The 23,853-nt window shown below is 35.7% G+C and overlaps 1 protein-coding gene across 1 annotated transcript in view; it reads right to left on the bottom strand.

Annotated features, from left to right (window-relative positions):
* Positions 1-23,853, bottom strand: part of LOC122183390 (transcription initiation factor TFIID subunit 4-like) — a 133,206-nt gene that overhangs the window by 74,673 nt on the left and 34,680 nt on the right. The window contains exons 10-12 of the mRNA XM_042877285.1: positions 19,142-19,311; positions 2,035-2,165; positions 977-1,102 (exon numbers count right to left, since the gene is read on the bottom strand). Of these exons, the coding sequence (XP_042733219.1) occupies positions 977-1,102; positions 2,035-2,165; positions 19,142-19,311 (427 nt within the window). The remainder of the gene's footprint in view (positions 1-976; positions 1,103-2,034; positions 2,166-19,141; positions 19,312-23,853) is intronic.

Below are 23,853 nucleotides of genomic sequence, written 5' to 3'. Positions count from 1 at the left end.
TTAAGAAAAAATTAAGAAAGAAAAAATTAAGAAAGAAAACAAAGAAAATCCAGATTAAAAAAAAAATGAAAACAGCCAAATTGGGAAATATTTTTCTGAAATTAGCAAGTCAGGTCCTGTTGTTGGGTTGGCTTTTTTTTTGTTGCTGTTGTTTTTAAGTTTGCAAATGGAAAGGTCTTCTAATAACAGACAAAATTTTATCTCTGAACACTGAGTTGTGCTATATAAACTGTTTAGAATATACAATAAATAATTCAGTGAAAATGTAAAACAATGGATGAATAACTCAGAATAACTAAGGAATAAACTTATTTGTAGTTTGATAAATCAGTAATACAGCTAAAGTGGCAGTTTTGGATAGGAATTTATCTAGAGATATATAAGGCATTGCCTTCCATAATCTCCAGAACCCACCATATTCAGCGTTACATCTTCCTGAGAATGCAGGAGCATTCCACCAGCTAGGTGTGCTGTCGTTGTGGATAAACAGCATGATTTCATAAATATAAGGTGCGGTGTCAAAATAGAAATATTTCTTTGGTATATGCAATGCTTTAATGCAATGGAAAGTACAGCAACAATAATGGGGCGGCAAATGATGAGAAGCCCAAAGGCAGCAGCCATAGACGTAGAAATGAAGGAAGAAAATCTCCTTACCTTTGGAAAGCCTCAGGTAGGCAGGGATCTCCAGAGAGATGCCCTCACCTCCACTGTCAACTCTTAAATGAGGGCTGGGAAGGGGTGCATCCTGGCTCCACCCCTTCTGGTCACTCAGGTGCACTGCATGCACTGAGCTCCCCTGCATTGGCCCTGCCTTCCCACCAGGTGCTCAATCACTGCTTCAAGCTATGACTCAGCATTTCTGCTACAGTTTAAGAAACAAAAACTGTTCCAGAAACAGATTTCAAGAGATTAAGTGGTTGTTTGAAGACCATGAACTGCTAAATAATTTTTAAAAATAGAATAATTAAGATACCTTGGCAGCCTTTAGCAAGATTTCCCTCTCTTGTTCATCTTTCCTTTGCTTTTCTAAACGTTCCAACTGCTCAAAAAACTTCAATTGTGATCGGACATCTGTAGCTTGTTCATACCATTCATCATCCTGTAAAGAACAATATTTTATGAAAACAGGCATTTTCATCAAGACCAAGTGTATACATTAAAATCTTTCTACAGTACTAACAACAACAAAAGTATTAAGCTTGGTGCAATGAAGCCAGCCACCTACATACTTTTGTATTAGTTTAACAATTGCTAGCAATTTTCTTTTATTAAAAAAAAGTAACTTATTTCTAATAACAAAACATATTTGACTTACCTGAATTTCAAACTGGTTTGCAGTTTTTTATTACAATTTTCCTTCTGGTTTAAGATATCTAAATTATTTCAATTTTCTCCAAGAATACAATCACTAACAACAGTATCAGAATAACTTGAAACCCTTTTTTTTTTTAAAAAAAAGAGAATATTGTTTAATTATAGTGAAGAATTTAATAGTTGAATTCTTTAGTTGCAGGCTTAAGACAAATTAGTAGCTCTTCCCTCTAATCTCAGAACAGTTTTTATCCCTGTCTAATCATTATATTCTTTAAGTTAAACAATTTAAGTTTTGTGCTAAAATTTTTAAATGGCAAGTATAGAAGTATTAGTATCTCACACGGTCAAAGACAGGTATAGCTAGTGCAGATTCCTAAATATTGAAGCAATTTTGGTTCAATCAGCAGTTACCCTGGTCAAAAGAGAAGGTGTGAATCAACAGTCTTGGTCACAAAAAGGTGAGCAGAAACAGCTTAACAGGTGAGCCCAGCATACAAAGACGAATACAACTTTACACACAAATTCTATGACAGAGAAGACAGGTCTGGCAAGCACGGTCATCATCCCACTGCTCTCTATGCAACGAGGTAGATAAATTTGTGATTAAAATGTGCTCTGCACACAAAATGAACACAAAACATGTACCATGTGCTAAGAAAGAAAGCCGTGTCAAGTTGCATCGCTATATGTATCCAATAGCTTGATTTGTACACTTACTTTGTATGATTCCATGCGGTGCTGGGTTATCACTGTTACTTTTTCTATCACTGTTCTTAATCTGCTTTGTGTTGCATGGGAAATAAAAGTAACCACCTCAGCTGGCACATCAGTAATTCCTAATTTTTTAGCTAAAGCAGAAGAAAAGAAAAGAAAATTAGCTGACCTTCCACAAAAAAAAAAAAAAAAAAAAAGCCCAATCTGTAAAGAACACGAAGTCACAACGTTATTTTCCTGAGTATATAAATCCTTGATAGTAAATCTCTAAAGCTTTGGTGATAACATTCATTACCTCTGTGGTCACAATTTTAAGTTTGAGATAATCCAGAGTTGCTTCTTTACCCCTCAGAAGACACTGAGGCCTTACCAGGTTTAATCCCAGTATAGTGACAGAAAGTAGAAGATGAGGCAATCTAAGCTCTCAGAAGCAGCAAATCCTTGCTTTCAGGATCATTGCTGCAGCGCCCACAATCCCAGGCTGCAGCCCACAGCACACTGCTGTGTCCTTCAGCACACACTACTACTTTTTCTTTAAACAAACGTAAGCCTTAAAAATGCTTGAATATGTTCACTTGTGACATAATAATATGTACACAAAGCATTCCAGGAAATTAACTGAGAATATTCTGGAAAGTGTTTCCTGAGTGACTAATTAGAGCAGTCGTCACCTGTGGGAGAGAACTCCACACAAATACAAACCTGAGAGGCTTAAAAATGAGCCTGTTTTATGACGCATTCCTATCTTTTTCCAGCCAAACTCGAGGGTAAAAAACCATCACACGTCCGAAAAATGAAGACGAGGTAACGAGCAGCGTTCTGGCGTGCCTACAGCCCCGCTGTTTCAGCGGCAAGAGCAGCCGGCAGCGCTCACTGCGCCACCGGCGGGGCGGGACCGCCCTCCCGGCAGGGGGCGCTGCAGCAGCGCGTGGGGAGAGCCCGCATAAGGCGCACAGCTGCGGCGGGAACCGGCTGCGCCCGGCCGCCTGAGCTTCTTTTTTTTCTTTCTTTTTTTTTTTTTTCCTCCAACCGTTCTGTCTATTTAAATGTATATTTTATTACATCACTACAGCACATCATCCCCACGCTTCCCAGAGCTGAATTCTGTCATATATTTCTGATATTAATTTTTTTTTTTTTTTGTAATGATTCTTTGAAGTCGTTATCTCTTCAACTTAAGCTATCACTGCCTTTATACAGTACACGATACCTTAAGGACTTCAGCAGTATGTATATGACTTCAACTGATTTTTGCTTTGCCGCTAAAAAAATTCCATCTGTCTTGGTGCCCAATTTGTCCTCTGTAATAGAGATGGAGCTCCACCGAGGTTGCTGAAAGCTGAACGCATAATGGAAAGCAGACATTCCCATTAAGATCCCAACGCTGCAACTGTTACTCATGCAAATTAAGTCCTTGAAGTCGTTGGGACTATTCATGTTGGTGGGAGCTATTTGTGCCAGTCAGGCTTGCAATATCCACACCTATTTGAGCATGCACCACTTTATTATGCAAACCTGTAAGCAAAGCTATCAATCTGAAAATAATAAAAAAAAACTAGTCTGTATGATAAAATACAAGCAGAAAGGGAAATTTAATTAAGTAGTATCTAGAAAAGAGGTTTGAGATGGAAAATTCTGGCAGGTATTCTAGTTACAAGTAGGAATGAATAATTGTTACAATAATAATTCTTTGAATTTCAGCTGTTTCACTACAGCTACCCAACTTCTCTGAACACACAATGCTTTCATAATAAAGAGCTACCACCACCATTTTTTTTTTCTTTTTTTTCTTTTCTCGTGATAAAAGTTTTCCTAACTTTAAGCACTTTTGCCCTCAGTCAACTCGTCTACTATGCAGCTCTTTTTGCCTATTCAACTCTTTGGAACTTCATCCATAATGAAAGGATCATTTCCTGAGATGCCCACTTCCCAAAGAGTCATGTCCTAGGCCCTCCCCACCATTCTCCACGATAACCCTGTGAGATTTCCTACTCCTGAAATCCCTCCGAACAAGTCTTCACAATTCTAGAAAACTACCTGAAAGCCAATTATAAATGGTGGCCCTCATGAGTCTGTCCTGGGACTTGCCCTTTTGAATACCTTTTTCAGGGATATACAGGGAGATCTAAAGCACCCTCATCAAGTTTGCAGATGACAGCACAGCGAATGGAGCGGAGCTGATGGAAAGCTTATGGTGGGCAGTCAGCCAGCCATGATTCAGCAATGCATCCTGGCAACAGTGAAGACTATCAGTACAACTGGTTGTATCAACAGGAGGCAAAAGTAGTCAGTACATCAAGAGAGGTGACTACTCCTTTTCTTTTGGTCCATCCCACAGCTCAGTTTCAGGTACCCCAGTGCAAGAAAGATTGGAAAAATGTGAGTCCGGGAACAAGTCACCAGGGCTGGAACATTTGGACAATACAAGCAGAACATGAGCGGTCTTTATCTGGGAGAAAACTTAAGGCAGAGGTTATTTAGGAAGATTAATCCGGTCTCTTTATTGAGATGCCTGGAGTAAGGATGAGAAAAATTCATAAACTGAAACAGTAAAGGTTCTGACCAGACATAGGCAAGAATTCTTCATTAAGTGTTAGAATACTTTGCACAAAAAAAGCTACAGAATCTCCCACCTTGCATGTTTTTATTACTCAGATGAACATAATTTAGACAATCTAGTCTGATTCTATGATCCCTGCTTCTCTTGAACAGCTCCAGTTCCTTCCCGCAATCCTTGTTATGCCTTCTTACCACAACATCCTAGCTCCCTCACATGTCTAACATCACCCCCCGGCCTATCTTCCAGCCCACATTTATCCAGCTTGCCAGCTGGGCACAGCCAGCTCACCCTGAGGCAAGTCTGTACAAGAATGCTGATTGGCAGCTATCCATTCAGAAGAGCAAAGAAAAGAAAATTTGATTTTCCCCTCAATTGGAACACACAAGGGCTATCTAGCTGTTGATTTATCAATAAATTCAAAAGTTATCTGCAGGGGGAGAGAAGGAAGGCAAATAGACTGTTCCATCATCTAAGGCTTGCTTTCTTTGGAAAGCAGGCTAAAGAAGAAAGAATACAGCACAAATTTCCCCAAAAACATCAAGAAACCAGACTACAAAAAGATAAATGTATAAGAAGTCAACTCGTCATCCACAACATTCATCATGTGTGGAAACAACACGTTTTCCTTGCTCTAAATTTATACCAGTCATTAGTTCTGTTAGCATAGGACATCAGAAGCAGGGTGCATTCCAAAGCTGTATACTACATGAAGATTTGGCACACTACTGAAACACTTGGGCTATACTTGGGGCAAAGATGGGAAAATTACCAGCATGCTCCTGAAACAGTAATTTCATCTATACTTGGAAAGGTTGCCTAAGTTATACTCTCGTAAACAGGCATCTTTACAACCTTACTGATTTTCTGATTGAAGAAAAGTTTTGATTACATTCTTAGAGACTTTTAAAAACAGTTCTTATATTTTTCTGCTATATAAATAGATACTTCAAAGCAGTGAAAGTAGCAAAATGACACTATCTCATAAAGCCCAAAAAAATGCCAAGAAGTAGAAACTGAATCTATGCAAAAGTTAATACTTGTAGTGGTGAAGAAAAAGATACTAAGACTTCAAAATAGGAACTTACATCTCCTCCTGAGCTTCATCCACTCCTATTAATATTTAAAAAAAAACACACTGGAATTTTTTTTCCTTCAAAGGAAAATTATGCTGATCTTCAGATAGGAAATACCTGAGACCCACTCCTAAAGCACATAGTTGTTTTTTCCGATTTTAATTCAGAAAGGTTTACCTTCCCTTCACAAGAATGTTTGTGCAGACACTAAAATATGACAATAAATACGAACTAGATAGTTAATGTTTAATTTGATAGGAGAAAAATATAAAGTTATAAAAAATTTGTATATGCAATTATGTGAAAATACTTTATGTACTTAACTGTATCAATAAAGCATAAATATTATCATACACAGTTTATCTTGCCAACCAGCTCATGGGATAGCTGGTTCAATTGCAGATTTTTTTTTTTTTCTTCAAGTCCCAGCATTCTAGATTCCCATCTTAACTGCACTAACTGGTCATAGTATGTATGCTTACTCACATATAGACACACAAAATACAAAGAGAAAATAAAGATTTAACAAAAGAATTAATGTTGATCAACAAACTGCTGTCACATACCTTTGTTTTTTTAACAAAAAGTTGTAATTATTTCTGACTTTTTTTTCTGCTCCTTTTAATGTGCTCGAAGGTTGATACTGTGGACGTCTTCACTTGTAGATTCATAACCCAAATTGTGCATTATAAAGCAGTAAGGAGCTACACATTTAAAACATCATGAAATGCATAGTTTGAAAAAAATTGTTTGGTATCAAATAATACATTTGCTAAATTCAAACATTTTCAACATCAAGCACAATCCTTAAGCCTTTAAAATGACTTTAGCAATGTAATTCTGAATTTTTCCTACAGCTATGATAAAAACATCATCAAGGATGACAACAAAGATGGAGATGGAGCAAAGCAAGGCTTCAAGCTGTAATTTTAACCAATCTCTCCACTTGAATTTGAGTTCTTATGTTTTAAAAAGCATAACTAAGGTCATGTTTTTCATTCAAGCACTTTTGCCAGTACACTAGAGCTGTAAAAGACCATGAAGAAGCAATGAATGATAGCACGAACACTTCTATTCTTTGTGACAGAACTTAAGTCTCAATTGCTTCTCAGGGGTATCACTACAAAGTAGTCAGTTGAGTCACCTTGTCATATATGAAAAATATGAGGGTTCACAAATTAATACTTCCAAAATGAACAAATTTCTAATCTGCCAAGCATTTATAGAACAGCATAATAAGGCCTGTCTGTATATTAAATCTTAATTACATGTTTGGAAGCATTAGTAGAAAACCCATGGTTCAGTCAGCATTTAATAAAGGTCTACAACATATGAAATAGCATGCAAAGAAAGTATAAAAAAAGCACTGAAATATTTTCGTTACAAATAAACTGTTTTCTACTTAAAAGTTTGCAATATTGCAAGAGAATTTCTATAAAGTTAGAACTTGTATATAAGTTTCAAAAACCTTGAGGGAAAAAGCATTCAGCAATATTATTCTGATATTGGCATATGTGTCACTAGCACAAGGTTGTTTTTTTTCACAAACATAAAAGTGCCTAAACCTTGTCTTTGAAAACTTTCAGGTTCCAAGAAGTGAAGATTTTGAAGAGTGCTATTATCTACTTCCATATTTGAGGGGTACCAACTTCACTGTGCTTTAGAACTTTAATTATATTTTATTGATCAAACAAACCAAACTAAATCATAAGAATACTGTCCTATTTGAGAAGCAGGACAAAACACTATCGTTGCAGATAGGCTTTCAAAGAATCAAAAAGTTACTTGAATAATTTATACTTAAAGAGGACTGACAGGACGGAGATCAAAGATAAAAAAAATTATTTGTAAAACATTAGGTCTGACTGATTACTGATGTGATAAATTATTGAATGCCTGTATAAAATCTCTTTACATTTACACTTAAAACAACAACAACAAAAAACTTTAAAGAATTGGTTTTAAACGATTAAACAGCATATATTTAGGGCTTGAATTTGTCTCATCCTTCAACATAAACAGTGGGAGAGAGCCTATTTATTCTCTATTTGCTCTTAATCACAGGTCAGCCAAAAATGCAGAAAGCACTCACTGCTATCATCTTAAAATTAGAAGACACTTAAAGTTCTTTATGCTAAACATTGGCCACAATTGGAACCAGATTTCTTAGGTCCAGGCCTCATCTGCTGTTACAACACGCTCACATAGAGCAAGATGGAAGGAAATCACATAAATTCATCCTCCTTGCATCTGGGATATTTGTCTAAATTTCTATTTTACCTCATTTAACAGCATCAGATGAGGAATAATAAAACAGAGATGCATCTGGCCATACCTATCTACCCCATCCCCAGAGCATAAAAAGTACCTGACTGTGCCTTGGATTGCATCTATGATGAGCTCAAGCATTCTTCCTCCTCATTCATCCCAAACTATTCACCACAGTTTACAAGCCTGCCTCTCTGTAATTTTCCCTATCAAGGAAAGTAATGTTTTTGAAAAATTACCCCCTAAATTGCTGCAGTAATCTTCCAAACCTTTAAAATGATGTAATTCTTTCATTAATTTCAGCCCTTCATTTTAATAGCATGAAAGAAAGCGATGATTTTATAGTTCTGCTGAAGGTGTCAATCTCTATAAAATTAAATATCATTAAAAAATCAGGACCAGTTAAGTAGTCATCATTCAAGACTTCATTCAAGACTTAAGCTGTACAGAAACTTCTGATGGCTAACAGCTGACAAAAAAATGGGGAAAAAGTGGTGAGCAGTTCCCTTCTAAAACAACACAAACAACACCTGCAGGTCCTAAAACATACCATGTGTTCTCTACAGAATGCAGGTCATGAAATCAGCAGAAAGCAATAGGGACTTTGCCTAATACTATGACATCAGTCATTCTACACTCAGCAACAACATTTACCAGCCTGCCTAAACACAGTCAGGAAACAACTGTAACGCACTGAGAGCCCGAGGAGCCATAAAACAGCAATTACTGAACTTACTTGTCCCCCGTCCTGAAGCCCAACCTGATTAGACTGGGACATCTCCCACACAGCAGTGTCCTCAGCCATCAACACTGCATTCAAAACTCCAAAGGGAAAACTGGATCTTACACGTTAAGGTAGACAGTTGAGGATTGAACACAACAAAGAAACTGAGGAGGTTTGCTGGGTACAAAACACTCTGGAGTTGTCTGGAGGGACTGCCACAGCCCCAGACTACCTTTTAGTATTAAAAACAGAAAGAAAAGCTTGTTAAATGGAGCAATGAGCAAATAGTAAATCACTAGCTATGATGACGGGGATTAGGGATTCCTATGAGTATAAGATAACCTAGTGATCCCAGGCAAAACAAACAGTATCATGATTTTAGCTGTCATCCTAGGTTTTCAGTCCTTTAAATAAAAAGAAGCTTCACTTTAAGTCTTACTAAATAAACAAATAAATAATTTAATCAGTGTTGATTTGCTCTACTGTTAAATCTGTCTGGGAGATATTATGAGGAAAGGTAGAACTAAAGCTTTAGCTGCTTCCTTCACAAAATCAGCAAATCCAAAGTAGTTTGAGCAGGTGCCTCTGAGAAACTTGGAATCTGGAGACTGTTTAGGGAAACCACAGGCTAGGGAATGTTTTGTGCCAAACTAGAGAGAATTGGTGCCAAGTGTTTTGTGTTTTGGTAAGCAATTCCCTCTGGCAGGTATAAACCAGCATCCCTTCAGTGAGGGGCAGATGGCCAAGATACATTCCACAGCTCCAAATCAACCCTGAACTATCTCAACTGTAATGGAAAAGATTTGGTAAAGTAGCACCCCACACAGCTCAACATTATATTTGTAGTTCACCTTCACATAAACTGCCTATGCTAGAAATGACAACACTTTATCACAAACATTATTTACAAAGCAATGGAAGGCTCCACGTTAGTTACTTTAGTAAGCTTGTTTTTATAAGAACATTTTTCCTTTCATAGGATAAAATCTCATGAGCTCACTTCTGGATAAAAGCGTACAATATTCTTGAGTACTCAGGACTTGCTGGGGCCTAATGTCTTTTCTGTACTATTTCAGTACTACAGACTATGAGATGATTTTTCAGGAAGCAATTCGTGAAACTGAAAAATCAGTGAAACAGTTACTTTTAACTATACATACAAATAAACCCAACTTACAGATGAAAATCCTTGAAATACATAGCTCTTTTCAATGCAAAACACAGCAGAAAAGACCAGCCATACAATTCTAATGTAACTTAATGCATACAAAGTCTAAATAAATATTCTGAAAACTGTAATACTCTCTTCTTCTGCTTTCTCCAAAATAAGTGCCAACCAAATTATTTTAGCAAGGTAAGATTCACCTAAGACTCAATCTCTGCAGGAGAATGCACTGCAGAGAAAAGCACTCAAAGCTTTGTTGACATACTACAGAGGATTTAACTTATTCAGTACAAATTATACTATAGTGAACTTTTTGCATTTCTGCAATTGTATACAAAGTTAAGAAAGGTTACACTGAATAATACAGTCCAGCACCCATTCTCTAACAGTAGTAGTGTGAAATACTGCTGAAAAAAAAAAAAAGAGCATCCACATATACAACCATATACAGCTTAGAACCACCCTAAAGGACCTGTCTTACTCTTCACTACCCCTCAATGGATTTTTTTTCCATTAATTTTTCAAGTCATTTCTTGAACCTGCAGCATCCTAAAATAAAGGTTTGACAACTTAACTATTCACTTTTGTTTGTTTTGAACTGTCACCTCCTAATTTTACCTAATACCCTAATTCTTACAAAACTGAGACCAGAGTGAAAAATAGCTCTATTCTAGGGAGTCATAGCAGTATAATTATTTTAACACAACAGACACAGAAACAGCCACATAGATCAAAAATCCACACATAACCAGGCCAAAATGCCTATTCCCTATGCTTACTCAAAGCTATTATGCAAGTCAGTGAGAGTTAGAGCAGGGAAAAATATCCAGGAAACAAAAAGAATTACTAGGGAAACTCTTTAACCCTTCTTACATGATCAGCATTTTTTGACAAAAGTAATGCAGAAGTGAGAAAACAGAAAAGCCTTAAGAACTCTCAGCAAGAGCATAAGTCCAGGATTACAAACATGATTTTTTGGCAAAAAGAAAGAACTAATTTGAGAAGGGGTCTGACCTAAAATATTTATAACCAGACAATCCAGTTCCCAAAATTCTGTCTTTGAGCAAAGTAATTAAACAGCTAAAAGGCAGCTATTAATCATCCCTAAAGAGTATTTCTATAATCCTAAGCAGTTTGTCTTCAACGGAACCATGCTAGTTGCCAAACAGTATGATGTACAGGTAAGCAGAGGCCTGGAAAATGGAAGCGGTTGCCATGAACCAGGAAAGCACTAACAGAAAAGCAGTGCATCTAGTAGTAGAACAGAATACTTGGTATTCAGACAGACAGCAAGCCTGACAGCTTGATCAGAGTGGACAGAAAGATAATGAGAACTCAGAGGAACAGAAGTGGATTACAATTATTTTTTCCTTATTTTCTCTGTAACTAAACTGTATTTTATCTAATTCCTTGTGGAAGAAATAAAAATCTCAATGTCTTAAACAGAAGATGAAAAGATATTAAACCATTACAAGACCTCAGGCTTAAGTAAAAGAACAAAATGATTACGGGTTTATGTTAGGTGAGCAAGACATGGGAAAGAACTGCTATAAGAATGTCAGAAATGACAAGCACAGATGTCAGTATACTGTGACATGGTCCTTGCAATAGCAGAACAATCTAACTCACATTCACAAAAGGATAAAAATAAGTACCATGAAGAAGAGTTTGCCTATATGCTTCTGTTTTTTTGAAGCAGATTATGGAAATAATATAGACACTTTGGCAATTTAGTTTTCCTGAAGAAACTCTAGCTCTGACCCTATAAATGTCTCGTAGGTTACATGTCGGAAGAGCTATCACAGATGTTCACTGATATTAGGCAGATTAGTTCAACATGAAGCCACATCTTAAGGAGGCAGGATGGGTAAGTCACCTGAAAAAGATACATGTGCACAAAGAACACAGGAAATTATAAAAGATATCAGAAGAGTAAAACACCATAACCTGAATTTCAGTGTCAGCAACATTGTCTGTGTATGTCCAGGATTAGAGGAAAAGTAGTCAAGTTCAGGACATCTCACCATATTCACTAATTAATGCTAACTCTGTGTATTACTAGATCATCCACCACTACAAAGTGAATCCACATCAGATATGGTCATGTGATTTTGTCAAAACAGTTGTGTTTTATGTGGTTTATATCAGATTCATACATTCACATTATTGTGCAGGAACAGATGGTACCTCATCTGGCACAACGTCCAGCGATGCAGTTACCTCCTTGAAAACAAATAACCCTTTGTTATCAGTGAAATGTCTTTGTACTGGTTCAACACTTTTCAACATTTGGCTGTGGACTACTTTATTGAACACTAGACAAACCACACTAACACTCTTGATTATCTTAACCACTGAAAAAAACAGTCGAACTGTGTTATCCTGCAACATGGACTTTCTGTGCAGTAGATTCAGTAGCATAAAGACAACTAACAAATGCAATGCACTAAAACAGAGAGTGACATTTTTACCTGCAGAGCACTGAAATTTTTAAGTGCAAATTCAACTTATATGAGAAAGACAGACTAAAGATTGAGGTATTTCAGTAATTTTAAGAAACAAAAACATTGCAACCTTAGTATGAGCAGCAGGATTGCCAAATAAACATAATGAACAATCACTGCAATATATTTTAGAAACTATTACCTTTTACTTTTTTCCCCGTAAATGACCCTCGAAGATCTGCTCACTGATCAATGACTTCCTCCTCAAAGATGTTCCAACATGTGTTGAGTTTCGGGACATTAGTACCACCTCTAGAGCATGGAGCTTGCCTACAGGGATAATGTAAGTCAGATTTACTGCAATATTGAGTGGTTCTCTAAGGTTTTCTTTTTATTGTTCTTATTCTACATCCCATTTTTATTACTAGAAATCTACTTATGAGTTAGTCTTCATGAATGAATCTGGCAGAGAACGAATCTCCATGGAATGGAATTAATTTTACCCTTCTTTGCAGAGACTGAGAAATTTAAATCATTATTCCAGATACAAACTTATTCTGAGGCTGAGTGACAAATTACAGCTTCATTTTCTTCACAAATAATCATAGTTTGAACAAATCTTCATTTATTTGTTGTAGTGTTGCAGAACCAATTAGAGTAATAAAAAGAAAACCTTAGAAATACACAAAAAAAACATTGAACAGAGGCTGCCTTACCTTTCACAGAAAGGCAGACTCCAAGCTCTCAGGTGGTACTGAAGTTATCATCCCAACACATGTTGGGACATCTTGTAAAACAGGAAGTCTAATCATGGACCTATTAGAGAAAGAACAACAATACATTTTAACACTCTTCTGAAACACTTAGTGGTTATGTTTATTTGGCAACACTGCTGCTAATACTTAGATGGGAACTTATTCCCACCTTTTTTTTTTCTTTTTTTAAAAAAAAAGGAAATTGTAAATGCAAACAACATAATATAATAATATATAATATTATAACATGAGCAAACAATAAATTGCAGTACAGAACAACAAATTTGTTATTAAATATAACATAATAAACAAAATGTTTATAGATATGAACACTGATGAGAAAGAAGCGCACGACTAAATGAAATTTCTAGTAAATTGCTTGTGTTACACAGTGGGAGAAAAAGTCTGTACTTACTAAGAAAGAGATAGAACTATTTCATATGTCAGAATTTATATACATTTCCATATCTGTCATGTCTCCCTACCCGTCAATAATAAGTTAATAGGAACTTTAGAAAGTCAACATATTTGGCGTGCACAGTAAGTTGCTGTATGTGTTACACAATACCTAGCATTTTTATTTTTTTTTCCCTGGGAAGCAGCAAGTAAAGTCAGAGAAAACCCCACTCCAGGTACAGTTTAATTGGACTATGCATCTTGTTAGGACAGTGAACAACTTCAAAATTCTATGCTCAAGGAGAACAAGGACTTCATGGGCTGATTTGCACATTAGAACCACCTCCAAACACAAAAGTTATGTACACAGATATTTAAGGAGGCCATCATGACAGAAAAATGCTGTTGAAAAACAGTGGTATTAAAAGGAATATTTCAGTTTGAAGACAAATCAGCTTATGGATAACAAGTTAAAAGTCAATAATGAAAACAACTAGGATCAACAAAAAGCACACTGAAAACAAAAGCACATGTTTGCAGGCAATCTGATGGACCCAAATTTCAGTACCCACAACTGTAATCTAAGCAGCTGTAAAAACCCTCTAAAGTAAACCAACCTCAGAGATAAGTATACTTTTATGTTAGAACTGCTCCATATGTGAAAGAGCAATCATCAATAGTAGTTTCATCTCATTCAAACATGAATATAACTTTTGACAAATAAACAGATGAAACAGGGATGACAGAATGACTCTACTATTAAACTAGTAACAAATGCTTTAAACAAAGGCTCTGAAATGTACTGGCCCAGTTCCATGAAGGATATTCCAATCAGTTTTTAGGTTGTTCAACAATAAAAAATGCCCTCCAGAGTATTAAAATTATTTAAAATATATACACATGCAAACAACTCAGTTGCCAGTGTGATGTCACAAAGTAGATTCAATATACTACAGAATACAGAAAGACAGATGAGCTATTTGCTTATGTTTTAGCATACATTTCTATAGCAGACATGTAATTCAAATGTAACGGAAGAATCAAATAGAACACAATTAACATGTCATTAGACAATTAAAAATACATCACCAATAAAATAACAAAAAGGTAAATCTATGTGTTGTGTTGAACCTAACCCTACAACTACTACACTGGCAGAGACAGCAGAGACAGTGGCTTAAATCTATAAAGCTGAACTGCTCTGAGGCGCTTTTAAGAATGACTGTAGACCTAGGAGCATTTGGATTCAATGGTGCATTTACATGTTTCATAATAATTCACCTGCACCACTACTTGTGTTCTTGACTAAAAATCTATTTGGATAAAGCAAGAGAATCCAGTACTAATTATTGATAGGAAATGTCAGAGGTGTATGCTATTTTGCCAATGTAATAGACTTTTAACAATATATAACAATACTTGCTTATAGACATAAATCTTAATAAGATATCACAATTTAATAAGATAATACAAAAAGATTGATTTCTTAACGAAGATATAAAAATAATTATGAATCAATGTGAAATAAAACATATTTGTAATTCTTCAATACATTTTTATCACACATTCAAGTAAAAATTGTTTAGAAATACAAGATGGACACTTAAAATGGATTAAATATGGCCAAATCAGTCCCACACTTCTTACAATGTCACATTTGTAATTATTCTATTTATCCAGAGCTCTGTAACAACACAAGCTGAAATAGAAACATTGGGTGAAGAACACTGAAGGTGATATGAAAGAGAGAAGGAAAGAAACTAACTCAACAACATGCCAAAATTATGTTTTATTTTTATTGCTTTCAGACAGTTAATTTATGGTTAAGAGTCTCCTTGTAACATGACATTTTAGGGATAGCCATGGAAAAACCAAAATGGCATAACCTGGTTGAAGAGGACGTAAGAATTGAAATACTGCTGTGGGAGTTAATATTCTGCAAGCTCTAAGCTTGTGAGGATATTGTGCTCTGGTGACCACAAAATCACAAGCAAAGCTTTTGGAACTGCTAGCAGAGTCTTAGAGACCACCAATTCTCAGTAAAATGACTTCTCATATCATTGTAATGAGTGGAAATTTTAAAAGTAACCTGCATAAGAAAAGCAAACTTCACCCACCGTACCATGCCGGGTGATACCAACAAGACATTCACAAGGGCTTTTGCACACACAAAAAATGTACTGCACTATGAAAAAGTCCCACCTAGTTAAAACCAAATACAAAGAAAAAAAAAACAAACAGAACAGTCAAACATGAACTGCTACAAGGTATCCAGAATAGACTCCCCACAGTCTGGTAAAGAATAAGGTTAATGACAGTTATTTAGGTATTAGGCTGATAATTTAATTCTCACTGTATACAGTTCTTATTTAAATGCAATTCTTAGCTATCACCTGTTAATGTTTTACAGTATTTTTCCCCCTTTCTCTTCTGTATATGTTCCTTTCCATGGATTTAGTTATCACACAATATACATAGGATCACCTTTTTATCCCATCCTAAAGTCCTGATAACGTTCACTGTATTAAAAATATAGTATAGTCTAATTCTTCTCTGATGAGTGTCAGGAACAACATTGTAATTACAGTAACTCTTGAATCAAGGAATTTCTACTTTTACAGCACAGTTACAAACCACAGTTTCCCTCTTAAAACAACCTGCTACACCATACCATCTTATTAATTAAAGTGTTGCCCCTTTTGATAAATAGTGAACACTCGATGCCTAAAACTAGTTTCAAAAGTAATAAAACAATCCAGCATTCTTACCAATGAAGAAAGAGCTCGTGATTGAATTAAATTGAGAAGTGAAACATCTACAAAATTATTTTTCTTCTTTCTTTTCCGCAAAAAACAAACAAAAAAAACCAAACCCAAAATAGCTAGGATTTTTCAGCACTATTCAGCTTATCTTACTTTACTAATGGAGTTAAAGGCCTAGAAAGTTTTTGAAGTTTACACGCACATCAGTGCATGCATGAAGAATATCAGTCTCTGCCTCTGAACTTGCCAAAAGAAACAAGTCCTACAGCTCTCTGCATGTGTTTCATTGTGCTGTCCTGTCATACAGAAAGATCTGGGCTTAAATTTTTATGATCCTGTATGGAATAGCAAAAGAAATACATTAACTGCTCAGAAACATCCACTCTTGGTTTCACATCAAAGAAATTGAAACAGTTCACAATGCTGTCGTCCTAGAATAAGAAATAGCAATGATTACCAGACAGACAACTAGATACCAAATTGGATAAGGAAGCATGTGGAAAGTGGATATTTTACCATGAATTACCTTCCACTTACTTCCTCCATTTGGATGGATCAATAATAATATTGCTCATTGAGGTTTAATAAAAACTTTGGATGATAACAATGCCAAGTTGAGCGGTACAGGTAAGAACATACAATAGATTAAGAAATCTCTTTCACTATAACTTTGAGGCATTTGGCTGGTGGTTACTCTCAAAGACTGAGAAGCATCTGCTCTCGCTTTAGCAGTTTATATTCTGACTCCAGTGAATGGAAGGACAATCTCTGAAACACCCTTTGGGGAACACAGCTGAGCTGCTCGACAGAGCTCTTACTCGAAAAAGAGAGGAAGAGATTAACATGACAGAAAACTTGAAAGATCTAGCTTCTGAGAAGGGAGAGAAGAGCAGTTTCCTAACACTGTACATACCACAAATCTCTCTTTTACTAAAACATTAAAAACATGCCCTAGAACTAAAGTGATCATTAAATATGAATAGATATAAAGGTAGAAAATAAGGTCTATTTAAGTCATACTCAGGTTAAAGGAAGATGATATATTTTATCTCATTTGTCAACAGGCATAACAAAAGCAGAAGAATGAGGATTCGCATAAGACACTTTATTTTCCTAATGTGCCTGAGAAGGTCACAGCCTCCTGTGCTTGATCCTGGTGTGGCTAGGCACAGCAACACATGGTAAGACTGAGTTTCATCATGATCTTACAATGTCGTTATTTTAAGTGCCCAGTAGCACACACTACTAAATTTGTGTGGTCCCAGGCAATCAACAAATCTGGCCACACACAGTGAAAACCAAGCTTCTAAAACTTCAAAAATCAGCTGAAGGAATTCTCTTCTCAAGAGCCATAGATCCCAGATAGTAGCCACTAGTGAACCCCACAGACACTTTCAAAACTATAAAAGGCTTCATATAAAGACAAAATAAAGCTCTAAAAGTGGCTGCAGGAGATCACTAGGAGTGGCCGCTCTTTTGGATTCATTGCTTTTGAGAAGTAAATCCCTGCAGCTGCTTTTAAAAGCTTTGAAAGTTTCATTTCAATTATCAAAGCCAATAAAGCTTCAAAAACAGCCATAGGGATTTGCTCCTCAGAGGAGCAAACCCCAAAAGGCAGTGATGAATAGTGTGATGGGCTCTGCGGTTCTTAAAGTATGTACAGATTCCTGCAAGTCCTGCACTTGTAATTACAGCTCCATGTTGTGCAGCAATTGTTATGCCCAGACAGTTCATTAAGGATTATATGGCAAATTTATTACTGATTTCCCATTCTTTTTAACGGTCTCCATTTCCTTTTTGTTTTCTAACACCTGTATAATGCATTATACGAGCATCCTTCACAACACATTCTCAAACAAATTTCACAACAATCTTTCTGCCTTCCCATCTCAGCTGGCAATAAGCCACTTCACAAAATGTTGCACATATGCTTTCCCACGCTGTATCACACAATGTAATCGTCATATCATTTCAACATGATAACTAAAACATGCAGAATTTGTTTCACAGGATGGCTTCAACTAATTATAACACAAAAGCGAAGCTCAATAGCAGATTAATGAAGAAACTTGCTGTAACTGCAATATGAAAATGCTTTCATTAAATCAGTGAACATAAACGCAATATTTCAGAAATACCCTTCAAATCTTAAAACCCTAAAAACTTTAAAACCACGAGGACAACGATTCCCTACAGATTTTCACAAATTTATGAAAGTTCTTAAAAAAAAAACCAAAAGCTTCTATACACTTGGAGCTCTGTATCTTAAGACTTTGATGTACCTGAAAACATTATCAAAAATTATGGTGAAAAGATACATTTAGGTAACAGACGATATACAATATATTAATTTCGTATGTAAAATAAAATACATAAAGAGCATGCCTAATAACCTTAAAGCATCACTAATTTTGACTAATTATTTTATCTACTGAAATTTATAACATTCATTTTCAAATGACAGAATAAATAAATAAACCTTTTGGAAAAATACTACAAGAAAATCACTGTGAATTTAAATATATGCAAGCGTTAAGAACTGAATTATTGGTTTGCATGAGGAAAAAAAACTTTGACAGGTAACTTCAGCAATCTGTTACATCTTATTCACAGGTGTCCTCTGTGACCTGAACTACTTAATTTACCTCTCTGTTTCAACATTCTCATGTGTAAAACATGAAGAAGGATTGTGAGAAATAATTAATGTTTGCAAAGAGCTTTGAGATCCTTGGATATAAAAAACATGCGGAAAGTATGAAATATGAAAGGACCTATACAACATTTTTTCCCATTTGATATAGCTCAGCTACTTCTATCACAAAAACCTTGAAAGTTCAAGAATACAAGATTATGTAATAAAAGGCATAAGCTCTCTTATTTATAACAATCTTAAGTGCTAAGCATATTCTGTTACTCAGAACTATATAATGAAAAATACCAAAAAGAGAGGACATGTTTCTCACCCATTTCAAGTATGCGTTTATGTAGAGGTATAGCAGCAAGAAAGGGTTCATCTTTACACGACTGTATCTGAGTTCCAACCAAGTCAGAGTTGGTAGCCATAATTCGGGCACTTTCTTCATTTAGATTAACACCAGCCATAGAGGCAACATCATTGATGTCATCATCATCTCTATAATGAAAATACAAATAAAAAATAATTCTGCATTTGAAACACTCAGTTAAATACACACTAACTCCAGAGCATGCAATAGGCTTGCTGTCTGGGCCAACTTACGTCACAACTATCACAGTCCCAATTCTCACATGTCATATTCTAGATTCAGAATTAACTATTTCTTGATCACATTCAGAAGTCCCCACAAGCAGGGCCATTTGCCTGGAGTGATGGAGGTGCCTTTTCTTCATTTGGGAGTAACAACAGTGAATTCACAGGTAAGTTTGGTTTCCAAGCATCATTTAACTGTACAATACTATTTTCCCTAGCAACATACAAAAACAGTTGAACACGTCATCTAGTTTTAGAAAAATGAGCTGTGTTTCAGATGATGATAGCAGCATTTCCCAAGCCACTGTTTGCTCTGCAATACCCTTCCTAACATCTTGACAAAGGACTAACTGACAAATGTGTGTTTCAGAAGACAGATCATACCGGTATCTCCCAAGCATCTGTTATGGCCTACCTCTATAAGAGATGGCTCATAACTGTGGAAACAAACCATCTGCTTTCAGCACTTTCTGTTTAGGAGCTATTTGTGACACAGACACTGTATTTGAGTGTATTCTAGGAATGACTACACAACTGTTGAGAATACAGATTTGGAAAAAATCCATATACATCCAACTTCAGATTTCTACTGCGTAAAACAAGCAAAAGTTTAATTTAGAAGATTTATATAAAAACATACATACGTGGCCCTCTACATGCACTGGAATACTTAGTTTCACCTGCTAAAACATCTCATGCCACAGTAAAAACCAAAAATACAAGTAAGGATTAAGAACAAAAGTAACAAGAGGAATCTAGAAATCCATGTCTTCCCTGTTCCCCCCCCATATTCTTCTAGATATCTACCTCAGAGTATCCAATTTTCTTGGAAGACTTTGACAGTTTAAGATATTGGTTTTGCTTTCTTTCAAAGGAAGAAGGGATTTTTGCCTGTATAAGCCTGGAGAAACATGCTGAATACCTGAGGCTTAAAATGGCAAATTTTGCAATGATTGTCAGAAAAAGTTTGTTACTCGCACAAGTCAGCTTTTGTTGTTTTCCACAACCGCTAAGAACTTCATTTCTTCTCCAAAGTGAAATTCCTGAGGATACTGTCACTTTTCACAGGTTTTTGTGTTGGTTTTTTTTTTCTTTTTTTGGTCTTCTTAAACTTCTACTTTGATTATCCTGAGATTCCAAGTTTCACCTTTTCTTTTTGGTAGGCAGTATCAGAAAGGCGATTCTTTTTTTTAATTTGAGCACAAAATAGGAATTCACAGAAATCATGAAAATCAGCACAACAGCACTTACAAAGAAGACTACCAACGTAACTCCTGGACAGAATTATTTCCGGTCAACTTACATCAGTAATTTACTACCACCAAGTACATTTGTTTTTATTTTGCATAAGAAAGAAGATAGATGTTAAATATTTTCATTAATCATCATTAGCACTACAGATTTTCCAGTCCGAGGGTGAAATTTCTATCAATATCCTCTTTTACTTTGAGGAACTGCAACACAAAAGAGAACTTGGTTTCGGATACTGACATAAGCACGTTTGTATACAAAAGAGGGCTTGCGTCTTTGCCATACCATTTCCTAAAAAAGTCAACTATCTAACTCTACGTGTCTTCAAAAGTCATTCTGTGGAACAAAGATGCCATCCAGTGGTTGACTAAATTGATGATTACTGTCTATCTTTACTTATTCATCCAGCACGTTATTTAACAATTTCATGTTTCCTGGTAGAAATGACTGTGCTTATATTAATTACTTCCGGCTTCACTGAGCTAAAATCTGAGCCTTATTAGATAAATCTAACATCCCAATATGCACACTATTTTTAAGTAGGCAGCATGGGTTTTCAAGCTGTTTTCAAATGCAAGGTACATTTCCTCATCCTATATTTAACCTTTTTCAACACCTCCTTTCCCCCTCTTATTGATGAAAAAAACTCACCAACTACAAAGAGCACCTCCTTGAAAATAATGTTCAGAAAAAATGAAGCATTTGCACAGTTTTCTAAAACATACTTCAAAGATTTTGTTTAAATTAAGACATTAAGAAAATCTGGAGGCATTTTACTTATGAATAAATCTTCAATGTGTAAGTGCATAGTAATACTTTTCCTCACACACTTTGAGCTCATGATGTCCTAATCTCCAATACTGAACTATTCTCAAATAAGTTACGTAAAATAATATAAAATACCACCTAAAACAGTTGAGATAGCATATGCCACTGATTCCTCACTTTTTCCAAAGTAAAATTTCATGTTTTTATAGCAGTCCATGCACATACGCAAAACACTAAGTCTACATATTAGTTGAGCAGAGATCAGCTACAACACTGGATAGAACCTGTCACTTGAAATTACAGCAACAGCCACTACTGTATTACATTTTAAAATAGCATCACCTTCACTGATGCAAATTCTATTATAATGCTTATTCTGACTGTCATAGGTTTTTGAGATTCATCCCTATCAGTGCTTTATCATACAATCCATCCATGAAGTCTATGTTGGATTTTACCAGTGACAAGAAAAAAAGGATGACAAAACATTAAATTTGCAATCAGCACTTTATTTTTTACAAATGTGGAAAAAATACAAGCTCATCTCAGAGCCTGAAACGTTGATCTGAAAAAAAAAAAACCTTAAAATTACAGCTTAAGTATACCATTCTGAGGTGAAGTTATCCATTTAACACTGCATTAGCTTTCTTGCTTTCCCAAAACAGCACACTGCTTGGTGTTTTATCAGATATATCATCAAGCATTTTGAGGTATTTTGCCAAAATTAGGTTATTAAACTTTTATTTAAATAAAGAGGCAAAAAGAGACTTATCTGATTCAGAATGCATGTCTTCTAGGCAGATGAAAGAAGACTGAAATACAGTTGATTATTTATTCCAGGGTATACTCTATTTTAAAACATGGCCACTCAGCAATATAAAATCTAAGTACAAAGATAAGGTTCAAATAGTACCAGTTATTTCATGGCATGAATTCTCAAAACAAAAAAACAAAAAAAAACAAAAAAAAACAAAAAAACCCCCACATCACTGAGGTTGCAGAGGTAACTATGGGCTCCAAAAGGTCATATACAACTTCATATTACTGCCTCAGAAATAGTAAGGTTCCTGTGAAAAAGAAGGAGCATCAGCCTAACTGGCACACTCAGGTAAATGATCATCGTCACACACATTAAAGGAATGGTTCTGCCCACCTCTTGCTCAATTTTAAGTACAATGCCTCTGAGCTTTACTCAGTTCTGTTAGGAAGCGATAGGGCAATTCCGGAGTACAAATGCTTACCTCTGTCCTTGCAGACAGGCAGAACTGGGCAAGTTCCTGGTGTAACAAAACTGCTCTGACTCAGAAGCTGGAGTAGCTGACCACCCAAAATCCCTTCCCACTAAAATGATTTTGACTTAATTTCAAGGGAAACAAATGCTTCCACTTTTTCTCTATATTGGCCACAGTCTAAACTGCAGGTAATAACTACTTCAAGAGCATGCTATTTTCATTTCATTTTTTTTTTTTCTGTATTTCTTTCATTTCATTTTTTCTGTAGTATGTAACATTGGTGGAAGCTCTAATGTTTCTAAATGAGACTGGTGATGCACACAGCAGCTGCAGCACAACATGTAGGCCCCCATGCAGACTTCAAGAAGCCATCTCCTCCATTTCTCCTCTACTTTCACTTTATTATGGTACAAATATAAGACTGGATATTTACTATAAAAGAAAAAAATATTACAAAGAATGAAATTCTAATTTCCATTCATTTATGTAGTAGAAAAGTCAACTAAATTGAACGGTCTGTATTTTCTACTTAAAAATGTAGAAACAATAAATTTTAATATCAAAAAAGGTGACGTAAAATTTCAGATTTACATCATCTTTGAAGCGCAGAAGCCTCAGGGCTCAAGATTGTACGTCATAGAGCAGCTACCACAATATCTGGTGAACTTGTGTAAGCAGACATACAATTAATTAATCAATGCTGACATTAGAGGTTAAGCTGTAATTTGTGACATTTCTAATTGCTACATCTCTCTGTAATTCCTTCCACTGTTTCCCAGTCTAGAACAATACCATAAGTTTAAGAATGTATGACTACAAGAAACCAAAAATAGCCGAGTTCATATTTCCATTTCTAGTGACCAACACCTTCCTCACAAGAGTAAAAATAAAGAAGTAGAATATAGAATAATGAAACAAATATGCAATAATGAAACACTAAGGGCAAAATAAATTTATACATAACACAACTATTTTTCAAAATTCTTGCTTTGCTTTAGATGCCAGTTTGCCTTCTGGCTAAAAACACATTCTTCACACACGCTGGGAATGTTGAGAAAAACTAGTCAGCATTCAGAGGATTAATACAGATCTCCAGCTCTGTGCCTTTAGGCTTAATAGTCAGACATCTATTTGTCCTGAGGAGAGGTTAGGGGTTGAAATGCAAATATGCAAACAACTGAATTCTTTGTTAAGA

This window comes from Lagopus leucura, unplaced genomic scaffold (assembly GCF_019238085.1).
Source record: "Lagopus leucura isolate 7727_CA_CO unplaced genomic scaffold, USGS_WTPT01 Super-Scaffold_100017, whole genome shotgun sequence".
Classification (NCBI taxonomy): domain Eukaryota; kingdom Metazoa; phylum Chordata; class Aves; order Galliformes; family Phasianidae; genus Lagopus; species Lagopus leucura.
The sequence above is the reverse complement of the archived record's forward strand: the minus strand, read 5'-3'. Positions and strand labels throughout refer to the sequence as shown.